This window comes from Nematostella vectensis, chromosome 8 (assembly GCF_932526225.1).
Source record: "Nematostella vectensis chromosome 8, jaNemVect1.1, whole genome shotgun sequence".
NCBI lineage: Eukaryota > Metazoa > Cnidaria > Anthozoa > Actiniaria > Edwardsiidae > Nematostella > Nematostella vectensis.
The window spans coordinates 11,516,546-11,542,271 of NC_064041.1; the positions used below are offsets into that span (position 1 = coordinate 11,516,546).

The window sequence follows — 25,726 nt, forward strand, 5'->3', positions numbered from 1 at the left end:
TTTGAGTTGTTGCAGGCTTTTCATTTTTGAAATTTTTCTTATAAGAATAGCCAAATTTTAGACATATTTTTTATGCCAGGTGCTTAACCAGGATTTGCTGGGGGGGATAGCTGTGCCTACCGATTGGAACCAGAGGCTGCCTTAAGGGGGAGGGGTTGGCAGGAGAGGCTGCGTCCACTAATTGGAGTAGGGTTTGATTATGAAATGCTGTAAATTGCATAACGGTCTGACTTGTGGAATAGGGCATACGACCACAAGTGACGTTTTTTCTCTACTATAAATTACAAAAGACACGATACGAACTGTAATATATTTACTCTAGATTTCTGTATTACTTTTGGATTATGTATGAGGTATATTATTTATGTTTAATGTTAATTGACAAAACTTGTTGAGTTCCTAACTAATAATTATCCTTTATTTCTAAAGCCTAGATTAAACGGCGAGTCTTCAGTTGAGATTTGACCGATTCCACAGTAAATGTGGGGTCCAGCTTCTCATTAATTCAATTACGGTGTGCTAACGTCGCAATATCCTCCGAACTACGAAAATGCGACTCTAAGCTCAACTTGGTAAGGACGAAGCCTTAGACTTACAAATATTAATACGCCGTTTATCTAGGCTTAAACTATATCAAGTAAGGATGAAAAGCCGTATATCGCAAATATTCATTCTCCTGAAATAAACTAAGAAAGGACAAAGCCTTTGCAAATATTTGTGGATCACCTGCAGCTGTCCACTTACAGTCAAGTTATGTCCAGGAGCGAGCTGAATTCATAAAAACTTCGACGCAAAAGTCAAAAACATCACAATTACTATGATTTAGTATACTTTTAGCTATACTTTGAACCTTCCTCACCTGGCTATAAATTATATAAATTGTATCTAATACTACATAAAATTTATTTTAAATATTCTAACATAACGTCTATTCGAGAACCAGTAGATTTTTCACACAGCCCTTGGTTACCATATCGTCCTAGGGCCTAGATCAAGAACAAACTCCCAGGGGGTGGGGGTTCTTTTATATTTGTATGACGGGGAGTGGTCCGACCAATTTTTGAATGAGGTAATTTTTTTTATTTTTTGGGGTTCACGACTTTGCATTAGAAAGATAACTCTTAGTTAGAGGACAGAAACGTTTGGGGTATAGAATTCGGGGTCGGGAACACAACAATATTCCCCTCGGTCCGTCATTGTAGCGTAACCCTTTCCCCTTGGATTTAGAGCCATCTTATAAGAAGAAGGCATAACTCTTCAATAGTTCACTCAAGGTAGAATTCCCTCAGATTCCACACGAAGGTAGATGTTCCTCACGAGAAAGAACAAGCCTTATCTTGTCTACTGAGTCCACTTGTAAATGGTGGAGTTTCTATAACTGGTCAACTCATACTCCGCTGAGTGCTAGGGAAGGGGTACCCCAAGTGATGACTGAACCACGTGCTAGCCACGCCCTCTTTTACGTTGGTTACGGCTCATTACTGAAAAAAAAGGAATAAATAAAAGGATAAGGGATGAATAATAGGATAATTGTGCATGTGATCTTAAGTGTTTCTTGTATAATAACCGTCCACATAATCATCGTCCACATAATCATCGTCATCATAATAATCGTCATCATAATCATCGTCCACATAATCATCGTCATCATAATCATCGTCCCTGTCTCTTTAATTATTACCATCACCACCACCATCATCATAATAATCATCAAAATTATCTTCACCGCCATCATAATTATCGTCATCATTACAATACTCGTTTTCGTCATCAGTACTTTAGTTAGCAATGTTTCTGTTATTATTATCATCATCATCATTACCATCACCATAATCATCATCATCAACATCATCATCGTCGTTATCATCACCACCACTCACCACTGCTGTCGGACGTGACCCGTCTATGCCTCTGTCATCATCATCGCTGTCTAAATTATCTAACGAGACATCTGTCAAGCTGTCATCATCATCATCATCTTTAACAAACTCTTTCTCCTGCTCCCGCGTTGCATCACGGGAGCTGGACTCCAATTCTGCTAACAACTCCGGCGAGCGTGGGGGAAGGGGTGGGGATTTTTCCTCTTCTTCTTCTGCCGTTGGTTCTTGTCTTGTCGTCACGTGGGTCTCCTCGCTCGTGTGCGATTCGAATTCAAACACGTGCTCTTCTGTGGTCTCATCCCTGGATGGCTTCCCATCAGACGAGGCGGTACTCGAGTGCGAACGTCTCTTTTTCTTGACGACGCGTTTCGCTTTCACTGACGACGTACTTGAAGAGCGGCTGGTTGTCCGCGGTAACGGCGTCCCGAGGGGAGTACCCCTAGGGGTACTGGTAGGCGGGGGCTCGTCACCATGGAGCTTTTTCTGAAGAAGAAAATTAGCATAAAGTACGCATTGAATGCTGGGTGATTTGATAAGAAAGTACGCATTTGATGCTGGGTGATTTGATAGGAAAGTACGCATTGGATGCTGGGTGATTTGATAAGAAAGCACGCGTTTGATGCCAAAAGATTTGCTTTGAAGCACACATGGAGTTCAGGATGCTTTGATAAGAAATAAACACCCACAATATAACTTTTAAATTCTTTAGTCAAACTCCAAGGACATCTCCATATAACAAACACTTTTTCCAGCCCCATTGGTCTCCGTCATTCGAACTTGTCGCTGTATAAGAACCTTATGCCTACCTGCTCAGCGAAGAAGGACCGGAAGTGACGCAACTCCTCATCTAGCTCCTGCTGGTTCAGCATGTAAGTCGGGTGCTCGCTGACGTCATCACGACTTCCCTTAGGGCTCTCGTAATCGCGCAAGTGACGTTTGGATGCGTCCGACTTTTTGGCCATCCGGATGACCTCCTCGCGCGTGAGTCCACGCAGGAATCGAGGGGAACCTGGTCTCGCGATAGGGAAGGGGTCGACCTCGTCCTCAGGCTCCGGCCGATGCTTGTTAACCTGTACAAGATTAAAGGAAGATTGCATTATGGCAATTTTGATGACTGTCGGGGACTAAAGCGCAAGACCAAGCAGAAATGCGCAACACAATTGAGGATTCGCCAAACAAAAAACGTAACCGCAAGAAAATCAGGAAGTTGCGTTCTCTTGCGCCTGCGTTCCAGCGAGAATCTAAAAATGACGTGCGAGAATCTAAAAATGACGTGCGAGAATCTAAAAATGACGTGCGAGAATCTAAAAATGACGTGCGAGAATCTAAAAATGACGTGCGAGAATCTAAAAATGACGTGCGAGAATCTAAAAATGACGTGCGAGAATCTAAAAATGACGTGCGAGAATCTAAAAATGACGTGCGAGAATCTAAAAATGACGTGCGAGAATCTAAAAATGACGTGCGAGAATCTAAAAATGACGTGCGAGAATCTAAAAATGACGTGCGAGAATCTAAAAATGACGTGCCAGAATCTAAAAATGACGTGCGAGAATCTAAAAATGACGTGCGAGAATCTAAAAATGACGTGCGTTGCGCTTGCATCTAAGTGTTTTTTTTTATTGCCTGTTGCGTGGCCTTATTTTCGCTTACACGAGAAAGGAAAGAGACTCGCAAACGATCCAGGTGTGTTTTTTAGACAAACTTCCATCTCTTAATCAATAATGAATAACGTGGACCACGAAATAAGCATGGTACAACCCCTATAAGTTTTTTATCAATATAATCAATAGGATAATTCACACAATAAATATAAATAGTCACGGAATTTTCACATCATCAACACATCTCTCACATCATCTCACATCTCTCCTTGCATACAAGAGAATAAATAAGAGTGCGTGTATTAGTCACGACTATTAGTGCTGCTATTAGTACCGACTATGCTCATGGTAATTTTTTTCTTCGGCCTAGAACCTTCGGGGAGTGCCCTGGGTCTCCGAGCATGTATGTCGCGTTAGATTTATTTTTCATTGATTTCTCACCTTGGCGTAAACCGGTTCAACCGGTTCTTCCTCTAAAGGCTCAACAGGAGTCTCTTCCCCAGGCCTTCTGACGCGCTCGTACAGCGGATCGTCTATCGAGTCCTGGGACGTGTCTATAGGGGGCCTGGATTCTAGTTTAATAAGAGGCTCTTCTACAGGCTTCCTCGCTATTTCGTGAACGTCGGGCTCTGGGGCGATTAGCTCCTCGGCTTCCTCCTATCAAAAAAAATAAATCGTTTTGAATCAATTTTCGATAAATTTTGACTTTTTTGGGGGAAGGGGGAGGGGGAGGTGAGAAATACACAAATGGATAAAATAAGCAAACAAAAATGATCTCAAAATTAATATAAAAAGCATTTCTTAGATGATTCATCACTACTGGAGACTATCATCACTATATATTAATGGTATACCTGTGGTTGCTCTTCCGGTTGCTCTCGTTCCCAGTAATCGTCACCTTTGACCCAGTATTTTCCACGTCGTCCGCGGCAACACAAACAACAGCACTCCCGAATAGCATCGTCAAACTGGTGGAAAATCACGCATGCGTCAGTTCCTGCCCTAACTCTCCATCCACATTCCCTCATTATAAATTTGCAAAAAGATCGCAAGGTGCCGCTATTACCTGTCTGTCCATGATGCAGTAGAAAACTAGAATGAGTAAGCCCTGCAAGAGGTCAGCAAACAATAGGGTCAATGATGTTACATATAGGGTCAATACGAGTACATATAGCGCCAATAAGGGTATATAGGGTCAATAATTAACAATTATACCATTTCCATTGAGGTGGATAGCGACGAAATATCTACCGAGAGCCGAAATGGAAATCGTATAATTGTTTTAGTATATAAAACGAGCTTTAGAGCAATTTTCTTTTCGGAAACACTTGCAAACCAGCTGTTACACCCGCCATTTTGCTTGATTTCGGGGCAATCCACCTCCTAGGAGGTGTGTATTGCATTTTATCCCGAGTTTCTCAACCAATCAAATCCCTTGTTCTTGCGAGGTTCCCCAGTTTTATATATTAATGGCACATATAGGGTCAGTACATATACACACATACGGTCAATAATGGTACATACAGGGCGTGCATATATTGTGTGCATATAAGATGTGTATACAGGGCTTGTATTGGGTATGTATATGTTTATTTAGGGTGTGTCTCCAGGTTGTGCAAATAGGGTGTACATGTAGTGTCTAGTGTCATAAGGTGTGCATATAGGGTGTGTATAAATGGTGTGTATATAGGGTGTGTATAAATGGTGTGTATATAGGGTGTGTATAAATGGTGTGTATATAGGGTGTGTATAAATGGTGTGCATATAGGGTGTGTATAAATGGTGTGTATATAGGGTGTGTATAAATGGTGTGTATATAGGGTGTGTATGTAGGGTGTGTATAAATGGTGTGTATATAGGGTGTGTATAAATGGTGTGTATATAGGGTGTGTATAAATGGTGTGTATATAGGGTGTGTATAAATGGTGTGCATATAGGGTGTGTATAAATGGTGTGCATATAGGTTGTGCATATAGGGTATGTGCAGCCTGGGCATATTACGGTACTTACGGTAACGGCGCAGCAAAGCACAAATAGAATACACATGATAAGACCGATGAGCCACGTGACCTTTTGGAAAAACGTGACGACGAGTAGCCCCATTAACCACGTGATCAACAGCATGATCAAGATCGCGATAGAGTAACGGACATGTACTCTGTGGAATAAGTAGAACACTTGATCAACAACATGATCACCGGGAACGCATGATCTTACAACGTGCACGCACGCTAAAGAACACATGATCATCACATGTATATGAAGCTAAAGCTTCACTACGAAGACAAGAATGCTGACTAGGGATTAAGTGATAGCGTGACGATGATGCTGACGGGAAACGTGACAGGGGCACAGAGTAAGAGGGTGACAGGTGTGCTAATCGAATCATGACAATGGCTTTGACACGAAACGTGAAAAGGAATACTGACCGGAAGCGGAGAGCATAGCTGCGTGACAGGGGTGCTTACAGAAAGCGTGACAATGGTACAAATCGAAAGCCTGTTAATGTCAATGACTTGAAGCGTGGCAGGGTAATTGATGGGAAGCGTGACAGGATAGTAACAGCGTGACAGTATTAATGAGGTGAAAACGTGACAGCGATGCTCATCGGAAGCCAGTTAATGGCACCGACTGGAAGCGTGACAGGGTTATTGACCGGAAGCGTGATAGGATAGCTGCGTTACAGGGTTACTGAGAGAGAGCGTGACAAGGTTGCTAGCAAGAAACATGACCATATGGTATTTACCGAAAACGTGTTCTCCAGTAAGTTGTTTTGAGCGGTACTCTGAGCGGACCTGTGGCGACTTTCCACACTCCGCGGAAAACCAACATTGCGATCTGAAATCCCAAGTGACAAATTTGACAATGTTATTCATGTCGAGATCATGGACTCTTGTGTCCAGCTTTTTTACTCAAAATAAATAATAATAATAATAGACGCATGAACTCCCGGGGGAAAATCTTGACATTTTCGAACGTCAAAAATGCTAATAATTGTTTAAAACTTTCAACGAAAAAGCCTCATAAGTTCCTTATTTTACAACGATTTTGATCACCTATTTGTATGGGAGGGCTAAGTTTCCAATCCACTTTGTAGACCCCTCATGCCTAAAATTGTGTGCTTACCAAAGTTATGAAGATTGCTGGCCCGAAGAACACCCAAACCAAATAACCAGGGAAAAGGGTCATCCAACAGCTGTTGATAAAGATACGTAGCAGTTCAGAGCGATGATCATTAATACATTAAAACGTACTGATCGAAATCTAAACTCTTTCCAGCCTTTCGTTGGAGAACCCCAGATCATAATGTTTTAGGTAGCAGACAAGGGTAGTTGTGTAGCATGTGTTGTGCGACTTTTTGAGCACGGAGTGCGCGGTGTTTAAGTATCGACCCCGACCAGAACCCACTCACCTTCAGGGGATGTCGAACCTGTTGATTCCGACCAGAACCCACGTGACTACTCACCTCCACGTGCTTTCGAACCTGTTGATTCCGACCAGAACCTACGTGACTACTCACCTCCACGTGCTTTCGAACCTGTAGATTCCGACCAGAACCCATGTGATTACTCACCTCCACGTGCTTTCGAACCTGTTGATTCCGACCAGAACCCACGTGGCTACTCACCTCCACGGGCTGTCGAACCTGTTGATTCCGACCAGAACCCACGTGACTGCCATTGGTATGACTGGAACAGCTGCCAAGAAAAGTATTATGTCATCCGGTGGCGGAACAAAGATATTTTATAAATGACATATTTTTCGAAATTGGAGTTGCAATTTTTTTAGTGCAAGCATTAAGGGCATGGACAACATTATCATAATAGTTTCTTTAAGCGTGTTAAGGCTCGAATCCTGATCACCAGACTTGCAAATGTAAATCCACACTAAAAAACGATAGTAGCTAGATATGAAAAAAAACTCACAAAGTCAGGTACAGACAGATATAACTAGATAAGATTCCCTACTTACCAAAGCCGAGGAATATGTAGCCGATCCAGTAACGCTTCTTTGGACCGTTGTGAGAACTCCATATATGCATGTACACAGCTTCCGACAGAATCCACGTAAAGGCACAGAGGTAGAAATAGTGGACAAGTACTGACAGCAGATTGCAGAACTCCTAAGAAATGAATAGAGACAGAACAAGTAAACAAGGGCCGGGGCAGATTACAAAACTCCTACAAGAAATGAATAGAGATAGAACAAGTAAACAAGGGCCGGGGGCAGATTACAAAACTCCTACAAGAAATGAATAGAGATAGAACAAGTAAACAAGGGCCGGGGGCAGATTACAAAACTCCTACAAGAAATGAATAGAGACAGAACAAGTAAACAAGGGCCGGGGCAGATTACAAAACTCCTACAAGAAATGAATAGAGATAGAACACGTGAACCAAGGCCAGGAGAAAAACCCTTACAAGAAATGAATAAAAATAGAACAAGTGAACTAAGGCCGGGAGAAAAACCCTTAAAAGAAATGAATAAGATAGAACAAGTGAACAATTGCCGAAAGCATCGTTACTCACAGGTTGATTTCCTATGTCGTTTACTTAAGATGTCGTTATTTCCTATGTCGTTTACTTAAGATGTCGTTATTTCCCATGTCGTTTACTTACGATGTCGTTGTTTTCTATGTCGTTTACTTAAGATGTCGTTATTTCCTATGTCGTTTACTTAAGATGTCGTTATTTCCCATGTCGTTTACTTACGAGGTCGTTGTTTCCTATGTCGTTTTCTTACGATGTTGTTGATTTCCTATTTCATTTACTTACGATGTCGTTGATTCCCTATATCGTTTACGCTACGCTACGTTTACGCTTACGATGTCGTTGTAGGTGTAGAGACCAACGATAATAAGCGCGAAGGCGGTGATGAGAGTTGCGCAGATAAACATGTGCATCCCCCATGTGCGGTCTGGCTTCATTCTCCTAGAAATACACCATATCAATCTACGCCTATTTCAAATAAGGTTGCACTCGAGAATCCATGTACCGAAAACATGTATTATCTATGGTAACCTAAAAATGGATGATTTTTTTTAATTGGGAGGACGGGGGTCTCCTGCAGAGCCAAAAACAAATATTTCATTGGGGGGGGGGGGGGGGGGTACAATGACAAAGGCAAATTGCAATATCCGGGGTAGAGGGACGGGGGCACGCTTTCATAGTATTTTGAGATTTTATCAGCTCTGGAATACCAAAGCCGTTTAATTTACAGCAGAAATTATAAGTTTCTGTACTGTAGTACTGTAGCTCAACGCACGATTTTTGGTAAGAACGCGGCAGCCATAATCTTGTTTGCCCTCTTGTCTCCTCTCTTCAACCGCCACAGATAAAACAGCCGATATCACCGAGCTTATTGTCTCCTCTCTTCGACCGCCACAGATAAAACAGCCGATATCACCGAGCTTATTGTCTCCTCTCTTCAACCGCCACAGATAAAACAGCCGATATCACCGAGCTTATTGTCTCCTCTCTTCAACCGCCACAGATAAAACAGCCGATATCACCGAGCTTGGCGGCAATGTCATCAGTCAGTCAATTACGTCAGTCAATTACGTAACAATTATTTCGATAAATTTTAACGGAAAACGCGAAAGATATTTCAAAATTGTGAATGCGGTGTGTTTTTTGAAAGTTTATTCGAAGACGTGACTGAAAATTTAGATCGGATGGCCTGTTAGATAGTGCAGATTCTAGGAGATTCTTTTGTCGTTTATGGGTTGAGGTTGCCTTCGCCTTACCGGCAGTATACTAGTGCGATTGCCGCGGCTTTCCTGGGTTTGTAAGCTCAAACTATCGCGGGCTCAAGATCGTACTTACCACGCGGCGAGGATCAGAAGAAACAGGGTGATTGCGCAGAAGCACACCATGACGATACAGCCAATCAGAATACAGAGCAGGAAGGGGGGCTCGATGGGCTTACCCTGGGGAAACAGCACAAAGTCAGGTACAGACACCACGTAGTAAGGTAAAGACAGCGTAAAGTCAGGTCAGACGTCAGAAAGTCGGGTACAGACAGTACAAAGTCAGGTACAGACAGCGCAGAGTCAGCTACAGACAGCACAAAGTCGGGTACAGACAGCGTAAAGTCAGGTACAGACAGCACAAAGTCGGGTACAGACAGCGTAAAGTCAGGTACAGACAGCACAAAGTCAGGTACAGACAGAACAAAGTCAGGTACAGACAGCACAAAGTCAGGTACAGACAGCACAAAGTCGGGTACAGACAGCGTAAAGTCAGGTACAGACAGCACAAAGTCGGGTACAGACAGCACAAAGTCAGGTACAGACAGCACAAAGTCGGGTACAGACAGAACAAAGTCAGGTACAGACAGCACAAAGTCGGGTACAGACAGGACAAAGTCGGGTACAGACAGCGTAAAGTCAGGTACAGACAGCACAAAGTCAGGTACAGACAGCACAAAGTCGGGTACAGACAGAACAAAGTCGGGTACAGACAGCACAAAGTCGGGTACAGACAGGACAAAGTCGGGTACAGACAGCGTAAAGTCAGGTACAGACAGCACAAAGTCAGGTACAGACAGCACAAAGTCGGGTACAGACAGAACAAAGTCAGGTACAGACAGCACACAGTTATGTATAGACAGTACAAAGTCAGGAACAGACGGTACAAAGTCAGGTACAGACAGTACAAGGGCGGGTACAGACAGTACAAAGTCAGGTACAGACATTACAAAGTCAGGTACAGACAGTACAAAGTCGGGTACAGACATCACAAGGTCTGATACAATGAACACAAGAATGCTGAATGCTGACATGGTCACATAGTTACTTGCCTACATATCCCTACACTAAAGCAACAGGTTTTATTATTCACGAGTCCGCTGTGCACACTTGCCGTGAGTGCGCCTGTCATCACTACGAGACCGCTGTGCAAACTTACCGTAAGTGCGCCTGTCATCACCACAGGCTTCTCGCGTAGCACTGCAAAGTTAGTCACGTGGTCACACAGACACGTGGTGTTCTCCGTGTTGTAGTGTGTGTACCAACAGCCCTCCTCACTCCACCCCCCATGGGGAGGATTCCTTGACCAAAGCAAAACACACAAGTTATACCAAGCTTACAGTGTTACAGTATAGTTATCAATAGTTATCAGCATTACTATCAATTGTATTGTTATTCATGGGCACACTCTGCGGCTTCGAAATCGGCAAGAACCTCTAGCTACAATCGTAGAATGACATACTAATCTAGAGAACAGCATTGCTATAATAGTACATACAGATTAAAATCCCAAAACGCACATATTGGCTGTTCTCCGTCAACCTGAAAATACATAACAAACTCTTGTCAAAAAGTATTTGTCAAGGGCACGAAACTAGAGTTGAAAAATTGATCATATCAGTCAATCTTTTTTTAAAAACTGTCGTTTTTCTAGCTCGCTCGGTCATTTCCTTATAAGGCACTACATACCATATTTGGGAGTCCGCTTCAGTCAATTTTTTTCGCTTTTTTATAGCTCTAGAGCTTGGTAAGTCAAGAATTTCCACGTAAACTTGCAGGAATTCGTGTTTACTACGATTTTGCTGGCAGCCATCTTGGAAATAGAGCCTAGTCCCTGACGTTTTAGAACTTCACAGGTCTCCCGCGCGCTCGGCCCATGCTCTTTTTAGAACATTTAGAAAAACGACAGCCATTGATTGATATGGGAAATTCATTCTCAAATTGAAAGCCAAACGTGCCTCCACACTGTCCAGATTCCGCGACGCGATAATGACGGGTTCCGAGAATTTCTCCTTGGGCTTAGGATCCATGCCCATGGCGATCACCGCTGAATTAAGCTCGAAGCCGTGGCCCACTTCGCTGTACGCGCTGACAACGGAAAGCAAAGTCACGTGGTATAAAGACACAGTAGATCATTACAAATGCCTGGATAAGTCCTCACAAATAAAGAATAAAAATTATGCAAATAATGCTACTCTTTAAAAGGTAGAGAGACTAAAAAGTGACCCCCCCCCCCTTTTGTCGCCTTACGCGGAGCTTTTCAGGCCCTTTACTAAGGGTATCTACCAAAAGGTTTCAAGGAATGCAAGGAATGGCTAAGGCATGGTAAGGAATGCAAGGGATGGCTAAGGCATGGTAAGGAATGCAAGGAATGGCCAAGGCATGGTAAGGAATGCAAGGGATGGCAAAGGCATGGTAAGGGATGGCTAAGGCATGGTAAGGTTGTGTGTACCTCTCAGCTGATAGAATTCTCGTCAGAGTCTTGTACATGAATCCGGCCACTTTGATCCTTTTGACTGAGAGAAACAAGAGAAAGGTCGTAAAACACTGAATGTAAGTCTGTTGGGACTTGACACTTGCAAAGGGTGATAAATTAGATGCAGTAATCAGGTAATAGCCTGACTCGGGTACAAGGTAGGGACAGAATACAGGGAATGTCTATAAGAGACGGGAGGCTAGAGAGAGTATGATGAGGGTCCTCTACATCCCTCATCTGCCGCAGCACCAGCGCATCCATGACCAGGAAGTTTACAGGAGGGCTGGGAGAAGGGAGGGTTGGGTAGTGAAGAGTGTGTATTGGTTGGAGAGGGAGGGGGAGTAGGGGTAAGGGTAGGGGTGACGATAGGGGTCTACCCCATCCCTCAGAAGGGCTGGGAGAAGGGAGGGGTGGGAGGGTAAAGCATTTGTATGTGTTTTGAGGGGGAGTTGGAGGTGGGTCGACAACGGTCCTCACCATCCTTCATCTCCCTCAGCACCACCTCGTCGATGACCAAGAAGCTTGCATATTTCCATTGTCTTCGCACCTCGTCCAACTCCTTGACGTCATAGTCAGGGAATGTGATGTCTTTTGTGATATTTGCGGGGTGGACGACCCCTGCACCCATCACTAGTAAAGCAACAGTCATTCAATATATCAATAACATGTAAAATACAGTCATTTAACATATAATTACAGTAATTCAACATACAAATACACTTGTAAAACAAAAGTCATTCAACAATATACAAATAAATGTAAATGAAATAAATAACATTTTCAGTGCAAACGGCGAATACCAAACGGTAGTTTTAAAATCCAAAAAGGTGCTTATGGCTACTCATTATTTGTAAGAATAAAGGTGATTAATACAGCGAGGCTAGAGTCCAGAACTGATGGCCTTAAATGGATAATCGTATGATTTATCAATATTTTCCTGCATTTGGTAAAGCTATATTGCGCTCAATGGTAACTTCCGGTTGTAGAACTGTCATTTGAACCGAAAACTTTTTTTGCTGTTTTTAACCTTGTATTTGTTATTGTGCTTATATTTATTGTCGTTATTGGTGTCCTTGCATTTGTTGTTGTTGTTGTACTTATATTTGTTGTCGTTATTGGTGTCCTTGCATTCGTTGTTGTTGTTGTACTTATATTTGTTGTCGTTATTGGTGTCCTTGCATTCGTTGTTGTTGTTGTACTTATATTTGTTGTCGTTATTGGTGTCCTTGCATTTGTTGTTGTTGTTCTCCGTCTATTTGTTGTCGTTGTTGGTGTCCTTATATTTGTTTTGTTGTTGTTGTCGTTTCACTCACCCACATTCTCCTCTATGATGAAGGTTAGACTTTCTGTCCAACTTGTGATGGCTACCGCTGACTGAAGGCCATACTCGTCCAGCGAATGCAGCAAGAGTGACGCTGTCTGGATCATCTGTGAAGCATTTAAGCGTGGTGGTTATAAATTCACAAATAATACAACGTCTTGACAAGGGCGGTGGGAACAGTGTTTGTTAGGCTAAATTCTGAAAAAAAAAACGACGATTTTCCCTCTGATTTCCCCTCTAATAAGAAAAATATTTTTTCTTAGTCGGGCACGTTTCGGCTAGCGCGTCGGGGACAGTTCGCGCGTCACGGGGTAGTAGCTCGGATTACGCAACGTAACTTGACCGGGTTTTCTACTCAAACATGGAGAGCGCGTCGCAAACAAGGTAAATTCCAGCCAAATTTCAGGGAAATTCGTAGTTTATTATCAGGATTTAGCCTTACAAACTCTTTTCCTAACCGCCCTTGGCTCGACTCATTTCTATTCCTGTCAGTCGCGTAAACCAGGGAATCGGTGAGGGAGGAGGGGGACAGTCCAAAAGGGTGCCACGCCCTCTTCGTACCTATGGGCCTGTCACTCACGATGTTGTGTAATTGCGCGTCGTTGTGAAATTGGTGCTAGAGAAAGTGGAACTTCTTTATTAAGATCTAGTATATTGAAGGTTTAAATTGTAAGGCCAACATTTTTATTGGGTTAAAAGTTTCTATCCTAGAATTATATTTTTTTTTACTCTGTCGAAGTTCTGCTAAGTACACGCCCATCCGATATCTGAATCAAGTCTCACCTTCTGCGCTACAATAAGTTCTTGCTCGTTATTCTTGTTGATAAGGTTGCTCGCGATGCGAATGACCTCCTGTACGGTTCAAGGTATCAGATTAGTTTACAAAAAAAAAAATCACAACCTCAAAGTTATTTTAAAGGCTCAGCTCAGATAGAATAAATTAATTAATAAAAAATAATTAATTATGAATAAATTAATTCATTTGGGAAGCTACCATAGTAAAAACACACATACACAAAATAGGCCGAAGCTTCGGACCTACTACTTATTTCCATAATGTAGACATATCTAGTCTTAGTAGGGGAGGGGCAAGTAATAAGGTATTTCTCTCATACCCTAGCCTCGTCCTCATTAAGCGCAATGTCGTCTCTCTTCTCTTTGGTGTACCGCACAAGCATTTCTAGGACCCCGGCAACTAAGTGGGCGTTACCCGCCATGAGGGCGTGGTCTTCGTTGCTAACGGTCATGCGTGTAGCGTTCACTAGCACCATGGCAACCATATGAGGGGAGTCCTCCTCTGCTGTCGCATCTTTCATCTTGAAAAAAAAAAGTTTAGATAAATCCCAACAGAATATCGAGCAATTTCCATGAATGGGCGTAAAAAAATATGTAGCAAGAATTGTTAAATTCTGCAGCAATAATTTGTGAGTCTTTCAAAAGCAATATACCAGTAATCATATGTGGTGTTTCCATCGAGATATCGTTAATGGAAGCTGTTCAATTAATCAAAAGGCCCTTTTTTAAAATCACTTTCTATATCAAATTTTAACTCTACAGGCATTCCTGTATAATTTTTGAAACTTTGAAATAATTTTCTTCACTTTAACATATACCCCAGGCTATACCCTAAGATTATATAAATTATCTAAATTATTATAGCGACACGATTCCTGGCCGTGAGATGCTCAAGGTTCTGATAAAATTGAATTATCAGGGGCGGATCTAGGAGTTGGCACAGTGATGAAGGAGGGAGGGGCTGTTACATTTGACTTTTTGACTCACACAGACACAAATAACTAAGAAGGCAGTTTTATCGATAAGTTTGTCAAAGAAAAAGGCAGTAAAAAAATGGTAGGGGCATGCACCTTAGAAAAATGCTCTTTATGGCATCACATGGACCAGGGGGTTTGTGCCCCTCCCAATATTTTAAAAAAATTATAAGGAAAATACCAGTAGGGGTGTGGCCGCCCCCGCTATTGATTATGTCCCATTTCTATGAGCGATCATAAGCTGCGTCTGCGCACTCAGGGTGTCTCACCCCATGTCTATCATCAGATCGGCTGTGCTTACCTGCTTGCTGAGCTCAATAAACGGGTCACTCTGACACTGTGAGAAATCAGGGTAATACCAAGAGCCGTCAGACGTGCAGATGCGACGGGCAATACCTGGACAATAAGAAGGGTATATCATAAGTATACTATACAATGCAAGTGATTTTTTTAATTTCACATAAAGAAATGGCGGGGGATGTGGATACAAATTAAAAAAATAGAAATGATTAAATTATTTTGAGGTAACAAAAGTAATAAAAGAAAAAAAAAGCTACCAGCCATTGCCGAGGATCGAACATCGGGTAATCGGCTTGAAAAGGAAAAAAATAGACCATACATCCAGACGTGCGCTGAAACACCGTATGGCAGCATATAGCTTTACGGCTAGGCTGGAGATTTCGGCCCCAACACCGCTATCTAGCGAACTGTGTAACACACAGGTACCGAGGTACCCGCGCATTAATAGGGAGGCAATAACCAGGTTCCTAGCCCTTAAGACCTAAGTCTTATACGGTTACGCCACACACAGCTCGCTGTGACGTAGGGTGAAAAATATTGAGGTCTATCTATGCGCCTTTGGTCTCTTGGGAGCCTAGATTGACCTACAGAAGTGACGCAACCGCCACGCACGTGTGCATGGACCCTTTGTGTCTAAGGATAAAAACATGAACTGAGTGGCAGGCCTGCAAGAGTGTTAAAGTGTGTACGGATGGTTTGAGCCCTGATACGGGATAAATTAAAACTTTGATAAGGGATGCCGAATATCCAGTACACCTCGTTTATAAGGTTGTATAAGTGTATATGTTATTTAAGCTTGGGCATAATTATGGATTTCTTTTTTCTCTAGCGGGTCGTTGAGGTGATACATTAAAATGAGCTGTTTTTGCTCTAGTAATTTTCAGTTAGCAGTGTTTGGCAAAACTACGTTAGTGTAAGTGATTTGTTAGCATGATTCCTAGAAATAGTGACATATTTTATCATTACTCAATGAAATTTTCTTTAAATCTCTTTTAAAATCTCTGTTTAAAATATCCTAAGAGGACACAAAAGTTCAATGCCCTTTGGCTTGAATTTTTCTTTCAACTTTATTGAGTCAACAATACAAAACATAGACATGCAAAACGGACGTTAACTTGAAAGGGAAGGTGCACCGGGACACAGAGTGCCATGTGGGGCAAAGCCCTTAGGACAAAATAACTAAATGATATAAATTAAATTGCACGTAACATACACGCAACGGAGTGCCATGTGGGGCACAGCCCTTAGGATAAAATAACTAAATGATATAAATTAAATTGCAAGTAACATACACGCAACGGAGTGCCATGTGGGGCACAGCCCTTAGGATAAAATAATTAAATGATATAAATTAAATTGCACGTAACATACACGCAACGGAGTGCCATGTGGGGCACAGCCCTTAGGATAAAATAACTAAATGATATAAATTAAATTGCACGTAACATACACGCAACGGAGTGCCATGTGGGGCACAGCCCTTAGGATAAAATAATTAAATGATGTAAATTAAATTGCACGTAACATACACGCAACGGAGTGCCATGTGGGGCACAGCCCTTAGGATAAAATAATTAAATGATATAAATTAAATTGCACGTAACATACACGCAACGGAGTGCCATGTGGGGCACAGCCCTTAGGATAAAATAACTAAATGATATAAATTAAATTACACGTAACATTCTGTGACATGCACAGGTGAGTACTAGAGTCCACGTGCGAGGACGTGTAATATCAAATGTGGTGATAAGGCGGTTAAAAAAAGTTTTTAAGAAATCTTTGGATAGCTAAAGGAAAAGGAATATGGGATGCTCTTAGTGTTAGCCTTTGGGTTAGAGATATTTTGCTTGGGTTCCCTTGGGTTGGGGATATTTGGTTTGGAATACCTTTGGGTTGGGGATATTTGGCGTGGGATACCTTTGGGTTGGGGACATTTGGCGTGGAATATTTCTGGGTTGGGGATATTTGGCGTGGGATACCTTTGGGTTGGGGATATTTGGCGTGGGATATCTCTGGGTTGGGGATATTTGGCGTGGGATACCTTTGGGTTGGGGATATTTGGCTTGGGATACCTTTGGCTCCTCTTGGACACTCGGCGCCTGCAGTCTGCCCAGGGATGACGTCAGGCCACGTGGTGTTAAGATATTCCCCTTGACACGCTGTAACAATCAATCGCGCCATTATTCAGGCGCGTATCCTGGAGGGGGGGGGGTGGTTGCGTATGGTAGTCGCACACCCCCTTGGCCGCCGATGTGTCGTTTCTTAATTAATGACAAATTATTGTACTTTTTTATTTGATATCTTCAACAGCGTACCCTCCCCCTTCCTCAGCAGTTACTTGATTCCTTATGGTTGTCCATGTCCGGTAGTAATCTTTGTAGTGTACCAGTGGATATCCGGTTGTCATAGTAGCGTACCAGTGGATATCCGGTTGTCGTGGAAACGTACCTGTTGATGTCCGGAATGAGTAGAAGTACCGATCGACAGCCAGAGGGCCTAGCTTGGCGTCCACAACTTCTTGCTCGATCCTCTTTCTCACGGCGGCTTCCGAGGCGTTCGCAGTCTTCACGAGCACATCAGCGATCACTGAGCCGGACCTGGCAAGCAAAGCTAAACCATAAAGCTGCTTCCTAACAAATAAATGAATTTGAAAAGCTTATCACCGCCCTTGCAGCTGGAATGCTGGATTATGAAAGCACAGATACAACGAGGTAGAGTCGAAGGCAAAAGAAGGCGTTTCAGGCAGCCGCCATACGACTCATGTCTGAACAGACAGATTAGACCGGGCTTTGTGAAGTAGGGAAACCGGGAACCCGAAAGAGCAAAGACAAGAATCAGGTAACTGAACCCTCTTCGGAACAAGGAATCGAACCTGGAACGCAGTGATGAGAGGTCGCTTTGCCAAGTGCTCTAACCTTCCCCTATCAGGCGTTAAAGTGTGCAGCCGACAGAGCAAAAAAAATGCAATGCTTTCCCAAAATAAGGTCTGGTTAACTTCGGTAAGCTTAATTTTTTGCATAGAGGTTCCTTATGTTATATAAATCAACATATCAAAATGTGTTTTTTTTCTAATGGCTTCGTCTTCGAGATATGAGGCTTGAAGTGCAATTGCTAAATGTTTAAAATATAAATTCTCCTCGTTTTTAAGGAGAAGTCGAGCTCTGATCAGCAACTAAGCCAACTTTGCTCGCTAATATCTAAATTTCATATCTTCTAAATTTCTTTAAAATTTGGAATTAAGAATTTGGTCAGAGGAACTCCTTGTATGCGGAATATTGAGCTTATATACTGAGAATTGGAAAATTTTATGCCATTTTTTTGCTCTGTCTGTGCAGCCCCCAAATCATTGCATGCTTACCCCACAGTAGCGAGACTTATCCCGTAGTAACCGACGAACTCACTAAATGTCAAGGCAAACTGTAAACGGGTAAAGAAGGCACTGTTAAACATATTTAGACAAGGACTGCGGCGAAGTTCTCCCTGCTAAGTAGAGGCTTCATGTTCTTTGTTTATGTACATGATGTAAAATATCTTATTGTTATCCAAACGATTGATAATCATTTTAGTGAAAAATTTCCTCGAAACCGTTGTGAACCCGTTGCTCGCTACGCTTCGTGGCCCAGACCCCATTAAATGCATGACGCGGGTGTGAAAACTTATTTTATTCACTTTCAGTTCGTATATTTTTTTAGGGATGGTAGTGTAAAACAAATAAAAGATTCAAGAAAATCGATTTGGCGGTGGTGATCTTAATAAGGACTACAGCTATAGAAGGTAAGTTTGTAGAATCTTAATCTTACCGCATCAGATATCTTTCTCTCCAATGAAGTGAATTCATTCGAGGTGCGGTCTTTGAGTCTGGGTGTGTAAACCTCATTGATAAGGCGCATTTGAATCAGTAAATACGCTATACTCGACTCTGCAGGACAATGGAAACTAGATTAATAGTTTTCTAATGGGAGAACACAAGATGATAATTATCATCGTTATCATCACCAGCAACACCAGTATCATTATCAATATGTCTCATGATCGTCACCATAATCATTGTCATCATAACTAGCGTCGCCTTCACCATCATCATAATCACCATCATCATCATCAACACTATCACCATCACCATCATCATCATCACCATTAGTCTATCACATACTCACGGTCAATGCTGACTCTCATGACGGTCCGGTCTCGTCCCAGTCCATTCACGGCCTTACACGTCACCTCGGAGTCATACATCACCACGAATTTCAAATCCACTCCGTTTGATTGACGGTTGTATGTCACGCCCTCTAACATATCCACAGGCTGCCCATTAAGCATCATGACGACTTCGGGTGAGGGGTGACCGCTGACCTTGCAAAAGACCCAGGCTAGCGACCCGATTGGTGGATCTGGTGTCAGCAGGCTCAGGCTTACACGAGCTGCTCCTGTAAGAAAACAGCATAATTATTGTCTTGATCATCATTATTTTGTTATAATCAGATCGTCATCACCATCATATTCATCATCGTGATCATCAACACCATCGTCATCATCATCATCATGATCATCATCAACATCATCACCTCCCCAGACATATCGTTTCTACAGGTCCTTATTGCAAAATAGAAATACCTGGGGCTTTTGTTGTTGCCGGCCGAGCAGTGGTTGGATTTTCTGTAGTGCTGGGAGCATGTGACGTGGTCGCATGAGTGACAGGTAATGGTGCTTTTTTAGCTGCAGTCGTTTTCTTGGGTGTTGTTGTCTCGGGTGTTGTTGTCCTAGGTGTTGTTGTCTCGGGTGTTGTTGTCTCGGGTGTTGTTGTCCTAGGTGTTGTTGTCACGGGTGTTGTTGTCCTAGGTGTTGTTGTCTCGGGTGTTGTTGTCTCGGGTGTTGTTGTCCTAGGTGCTGTTGTCTCGGGTGTTGTTGTTGTTGTTGTTGTAGGAGGAGAAGGAGGTGGAGGTATATATTTTGTGGTTGACGTGGATGTTGCGGTTGTTTTTAGTGTAGATAATGTTGGTATTTGTTCTTCCTGAGCACGCGAATGAACATGATCCGTTGAACGAATATCAATGGTATGGCCAGCGGTCGATGGAGTTAAGGTGGATGATGGCGCTATGTTGAGGCTTGGCCGAGATGGACTGGGTTTAGAATGCACCGAATTTTCTAAGAAAAAGATGATGAATTGAATGGTAAAATGAACAATTATGGACAACGAAACTATAATAAGAAAGAATTCAAAATGATTTTAAAAATCAATAGGTATATAGCAGTGTCAATGAATTGAATGATAAATAAATTGAATTAACTAATTACTCTCATCGCAGCTAGATGCTGAATCACGAGCGCGCAGATTCCGACGTGGTCGAGTTGAAGTCATGGGAGGGCCCTTAAGGCAGCCGCCATACAACTCGTGTCTGACCACGGATAACTGCTAAGATCGAAATTGTTGGTTTTGTGGAGGGAGGAAAGCCGGAAAACACGGAGAAAAACTCTCGGAGCAAAGTCGAGACCAACTAACTCAACACACGTCGGAACCGGGAATCGAACCCGGAACCCAGTGGTGAGAGGCACAGGTACTACAGAGCGACCGGGAAACCTGTGGTGAGAGGCACAGGCACTATAGAGCGACCGGGAAACCTGTGGTGAGAGACACAGGCACTAGGCTCCCCTTAATCATCCCGTTTGTCGTGTGAAAAAAAAAACATAAAGGCATAAAAAAGACTCAACACGAGCTTATGGGAGCTCCCGTTCTACAAAGGTAACGTTGTTCCGACTCATGCATATTACTACATGTATGTACTTACTACACGTGGTTATCCTATCTCCCGCTGTGGACAGCCTCACGCCCGCGAGGGACTCAGGAGAAGCACACACGCCTGATACATTGACTTTTCCATTACGCACAAGCGCACTCCAGTATTCATGATAACTACAGTCGCACGGCACTGAAAGCTCGTCTAAATTTCTGAGACAAAAAGGAGCCAAGGCTTCAAAAGAGAAGAGATAGAGAAGAAGCGAATGTAGAGCAAAGCTAAGCAGAGTAGGATGGGGGAGAGAGATGGAGACGAAACGAGATCTGGGTAAAGAAGAGGGAAGACGTGAATACTTACAAATATTTTAGTCGTTCTAAAGAACGAATGCGATCCCATGGAACGCTGCTAATTTTGTCATTCAGTAGCAATCTTAAAGGAAAAATATCAGCGTTAGGTTATCTCAAAATGACGACATGGAGCGGAAGCTGAAACTTATTTTGTGCTACTTGCAATTGCGTTGTTGATTTTGCGCGCTGACTTACAATACTTAACTGATATTGCGCACACCCTTATAGATGCGTTATTGAAGATGCGCGCACACTCGCAATACTTGACTGACCTTGCGGGTACACTCGCAATACTTGACTGACATTGCGCACACACTCGCAATACTTGACTGACATTGCGGGTACACTTGCAATACTTGACTGACATTGTGCGCACACTCGCAATACTTGACTGACATTGCGCGCACACTCGCAATACTTGACTGACATTGTGCGTACACTCGCAATACTTGACTGACCTTGCGGGTACACTCGCAATACTTGACTGACATTGCGCACACACTCGCAATACTTGACTGACATTGTGCGTACACTCGCAATACTTGACTGACATTGTGCGCACACTTGCAATACTTGACTGACATTGCGCGTACACTTGCAATACTTGACTGACATTGCGCACACACTTGCAATACTTGACTGACATTGCGGGTACACTCGCAATACTTGACTGACATTGCGCGCACACTCGCAATACTTGACTGACATTGCGCGTACACTCGCAATACTTGACTGACATTGCGGGTACACTCGCAATACTTGACTGACATTGCGCGTACACTTGCAATACTTGACTGACATTGCGCGCACACTCGCAATACTTGACTGACATTGCGGGTACACTCGCAATACTTGACTGACATTGCGCGTACACTCGCAATACTTGACTGACATTGCGGGTACACTCGCAATACTTGACTGACATTGCGCGTACACTTGCAATACTTGACTGACATTGCGCGCACACTCGCAATACTTGACTGACATTGTGCGTACACTCGCAATACTTGACTGACATTGCGCGCACACTTGCAATACTTAACTGATATTGTGCGCACACTCGCAATCTTCGAGCCTGACATTGCGTTATAAGTTGCAAATGCGTGACTGACATTGCACTAAAGCTTGTAATGCGTGACTGTGATTGCGCTATAGCTTGTAATTCGTGACTGACATTGCGCTATAGCTTGTAATGCGTGACTGAGATTGCGCTATAGCTTGTAATGCGTGACTGACATTGCGCTATAGCTTGTAATGCGTGACTGACATGCACTATAGCTTGTAATGCGTGACTGACATGCGCTATAGCTTGTAATGCGTGACTGACATTGCGCTATAGCTTGTAATGCGTGACTGACATTGCGCTATACCTTGTAATGCGTGGCTGACATTGTGATATACCTTCAGACAGTCTCAGGCAAAGCGTCTTATAGTGTCGCCTATGGTACGACAATACTTTTCCATCTACCGAAATACTCGTTATCGTTGCATAACCACGGCTCATATCTATATGAAGTTCCTGTTTGGGGGTCATCCCTTTCATTTCTAAGAAACACGAGGATCTATGGTCGCGACCTCGTGGCTACAACACAAGTATTTTGAACCAAAATCTCCTCATTTGCACACACCAATTGAAAGCGCTGCTTTAGATGCGATCCTTTAATGCCGAAGCCTATGCTTTGTCTACAATACACGACCACAAGGCGGCAACCCACTGCGCTAGTAAATGTCTCGCGCTAGTTGAAGCCATCTAGTTGAAATAATAATAAGTTGGTCACTAGTTATACAACCAGCCGTCAAGTTTGGCGTTCCGGTGTCTCGATAAAAATTGCTAAGACTGAATCTTAATAAAAGCTCCATTAGTAGATAATTGGCTATAAAACCCAAACAGCAACAAATAAAGCTTCATGCTGATCTACACAGGAGGATACAAATCTTTGCTCAGCAGATTTTTACGCGATGCGATTTTCATTAATAAGTGAACGTTAATCTCTTGCTCTGCATAACATCTATCCAGCTTTGTAGTTCTAATATAAATTATCATAAGTACATAGTTTTGTTTAATTGGCTTATAAACCATTTAGCACGTCGTCAGTGAATTTCCTGTCACTGTAAACAATCTTGGTTGGTATTCCTAAAAACGTTTGCTTATGTAAAAGAACGCTTCCTCACTGAGCTTTTAAAAGATTTTTTACTGCTCATTAAAAGATCGAGGAACAGTTGAATCATGCAGTTCTAAGAGTGAATTGAAATTGTATTGAATATGCGAAATACTTGATACAACAAAGAGCTCGTGGCTCCTGACAAAGCATCACACAATAATGTGATTAGAAACCACGAATATATTAATTCAAGAGCAATCACTTATAGTATCATGGGAAAGAGTATAGATGTAGTCTGCTGCAAGGGCGGTGGATCTGAGCGAAAATGACGCCACATAATGGCTGTCATCTATAGTTCTCTGAAACAAGGCGACCAGAATCCTCCGTGAAAATTCACTTATTGCTGACCGGAATAAGCAAAATATAATTCTTGAAATATTTTGGAAGCTATAAACGGGAAAAGGCTATATTCGACTGCTTATTAAGGCGAGTTTTCAATGATTATGTCCGATCGCGCGAGCGTTTAACAAGATTTACGAAATCCAAATAAAGATGTACAATTTCTTTGATCTCCATTAAGGGATGACAAATGGTCAGGGATAGTTAATTATAAGGCTTAGATTTTATATCAGACGCTGAAAGCAGGTTTCAAGCTAAATCAAATAGCAAAATGAGGATGTAGCATTCCCATTCCGATAAAATATAATAAAAAAATAAAAAAAACAGTTTAAATAGTCCTTGCAAAGAGGTACCTCTCGGTTGTTATTTTTTCCTAAGCGAAATGTACTTAGTTGTAGATCACTCAACCGGTGCCCCTTCTCGCTTGAGTTATAAAGATATCCCGATAATACAACGAGCGTCTACTTACAAAAACATATTTCTACAACATTATAAATCTGTCGCCGATTTAGACTTTATGCAGGCATTATTTATCCTTAAAATGCTGATGTAGGGGATAGAACAACGCTTAGAAATCGCGACAATTAATAGAGTCTAGGCTCAACATTGTAGAATATGGTTAGTAAACAGGAACAGTGAAATCTAACACCGTTCCCGTGGTCTATGACAAAACGACATCTCGAGAGAATCAATAAACGCGTGAAGTCGTGTACTAGTGCTTAGTATTATATATTGGAATAGTATGTTGGCGTTTATTTAGTTGACTTGTAGCACGTGTTACGAGTCTTTTTGTAACAAAGAACAAGGAAAAGTCGAGAATGCTGACAGAAATCGAATAAAACTTACAGATTTGACGTTGAAGCGGGAAAGTCGCCGGCCAAATCTTTCCCGGTACAGCGTACAATAGTAGAATTCTGTGATAAATTTGTGCATTTGCAGTCGCTTGGGCACCCGTAAACCACGGTGAATACGCACAAAAGCGTTCCAATTATTGTAGCCCTTAAATCAGCCATATTGCACGCAAGAATACACACGAACTCGACGGCAAAACCAGATTTGTAAAACGATCTAGACAGTTCTCACATTAATAAAATGCCCTCCGTGATAAATTGGCTGTAGATTTATGCATTGTGTCGCACGGTACTAAATTCGCCTCGTAAGCAGCTAGTCCGAGAAACTACATTGTACTACATTGTTATTATCACGCAAAGCAGGGATAGTTCCTACTTGAGAACGATGCCTCATTTGCATACGAGATGCTAATAGCTTCAGCTGGCTCCGTGGGCGTCTTTAAAGACTGTTTACGTATTTTTACAGACCGCTTGGGAATTCAAACTGAATGCCATGGGACTGACTAGGGGAGGCTAACATTCCTAGTACAATAGTCAGCTACATTTTACATAAATAGGGCATGAATTAGTTTTGCACAAGTGTTTGTTTTATCGAGAAAGATCTATGTAAAATAATACAAGGAAATAGGGTTCAGCGATAGTATCTCGAGAAAACAATTATACAATAAAAAACTGGTTACTAACGTCGTAAACCGATTTTCGCTTTAGTTTGATTGCTGTAGGTTTTCAAAAGCGCCGTGTAGATAAAATAGCTTCAATTCAAATCTCATACGATTTAATTATCACATAGTAAAATGTTCATACATGTACTAAATATCTTAAACAATCTTCTCTTCCACAAACTCTTGCTCATGAATATATTTCTTATATAACTTAATATCAGAAAATCAAAAAAAGATCATCACATTCATTAATGTATTCATTTTTGTACAAAATCATAAGCACACGAAAAACTAAAATCTCATGTTTGTTTTCAAACCATGTAAACTATTAGTGTTTTTACTAGCCCGTCAAACGAAGTGTAATTTTAATAAACGAGCAGTGGTCAAGGGAAAAGAAAGCAAAGACATTATTGTGTATTAGTGCTATAATACTAAGGTGCATCTCGAGCCCATGATGACCACTCCATGAGACCCCATCTATTAGTTCAATTAGAAACAATGTCAAAGAAAACACGCTATTTGAGAGTG

At 42.2% G+C, this 25,726-nt stretch overlaps 1 protein-coding gene across 1 annotated transcript; it reads right to left on the reverse strand.

Annotated features, from left to right (window-relative positions):
- Positions 1-296: 296 nt before the first annotated feature.
- Positions 297-24,946, reverse strand: LOC116619815 (adhesion G-protein coupled receptor G4). Its single transcript, XM_032385016.2, has 31 exons — positions 24,532-24,946; positions 21,195-21,266; positions 20,889-21,049; positions 19,717-20,247; positions 19,260-19,529; positions 18,903-19,021; positions 18,461-18,519; positions 17,551-17,699; positions 17,175-17,261; positions 15,101-15,195; positions 14,146-14,346; positions 13,814-13,882; positions 13,023-13,137; positions 12,187-12,339; positions 11,686-11,749; positions 11,192-11,321; positions 10,732-10,775; positions 10,393-10,534; positions 9,310-9,413; positions 8,310-8,415; positions 7,457-7,607; positions 7,113-7,182; positions 6,611-6,680; positions 6,231-6,322; positions 5,495-5,642; positions 4,551-4,592; positions 4,339-4,452; positions 3,926-4,141; positions 2,687-2,950; positions 1,881-2,363; positions 297-1,481 (listed from the first exon to the last, which is right to left on the reverse strand). Exons 1-31 carry the CDS (start codon positions 24,696-24,698, stop codon positions 1,479-1,481), a joined length of 4,491 nt encoding a protein of 1,496 aa, XP_032240907.1. The 5' UTR covers positions 24,699-24,946; the 3' UTR covers positions 297-1,478.
- Between the last annotated feature and the right edge of the window lie 780 nt (positions 24,947-25,726).

What these genes read in the sequence shown, in the direction of transcription:
- LOC116619815 (XM_032385016.2), bottom strand. Translation starts at nt 24,698, where the DNA reads ATGGCTGATTTAAGGGCTACAATAATTGGAACGCTTTTGTGCGTATTC. An exon ending in AGATAGGATAACCACGTGTA is followed by an intron (nt 20,248 to 20,888) that starts GTAAGTACATAC and finishes TCTTTTTCTTAG; the next exon opens with AAAATTCGGTGCATTCTAAA. An exon ending in GGCAACAACAAAAGCCCCAG is followed by an intron (nt 19,530 to 19,716) that starts GTATTTCTATTT and finishes GTTTTCTTACAG; the next exon opens with GAGCAGCTCGTGTAAGCCTG.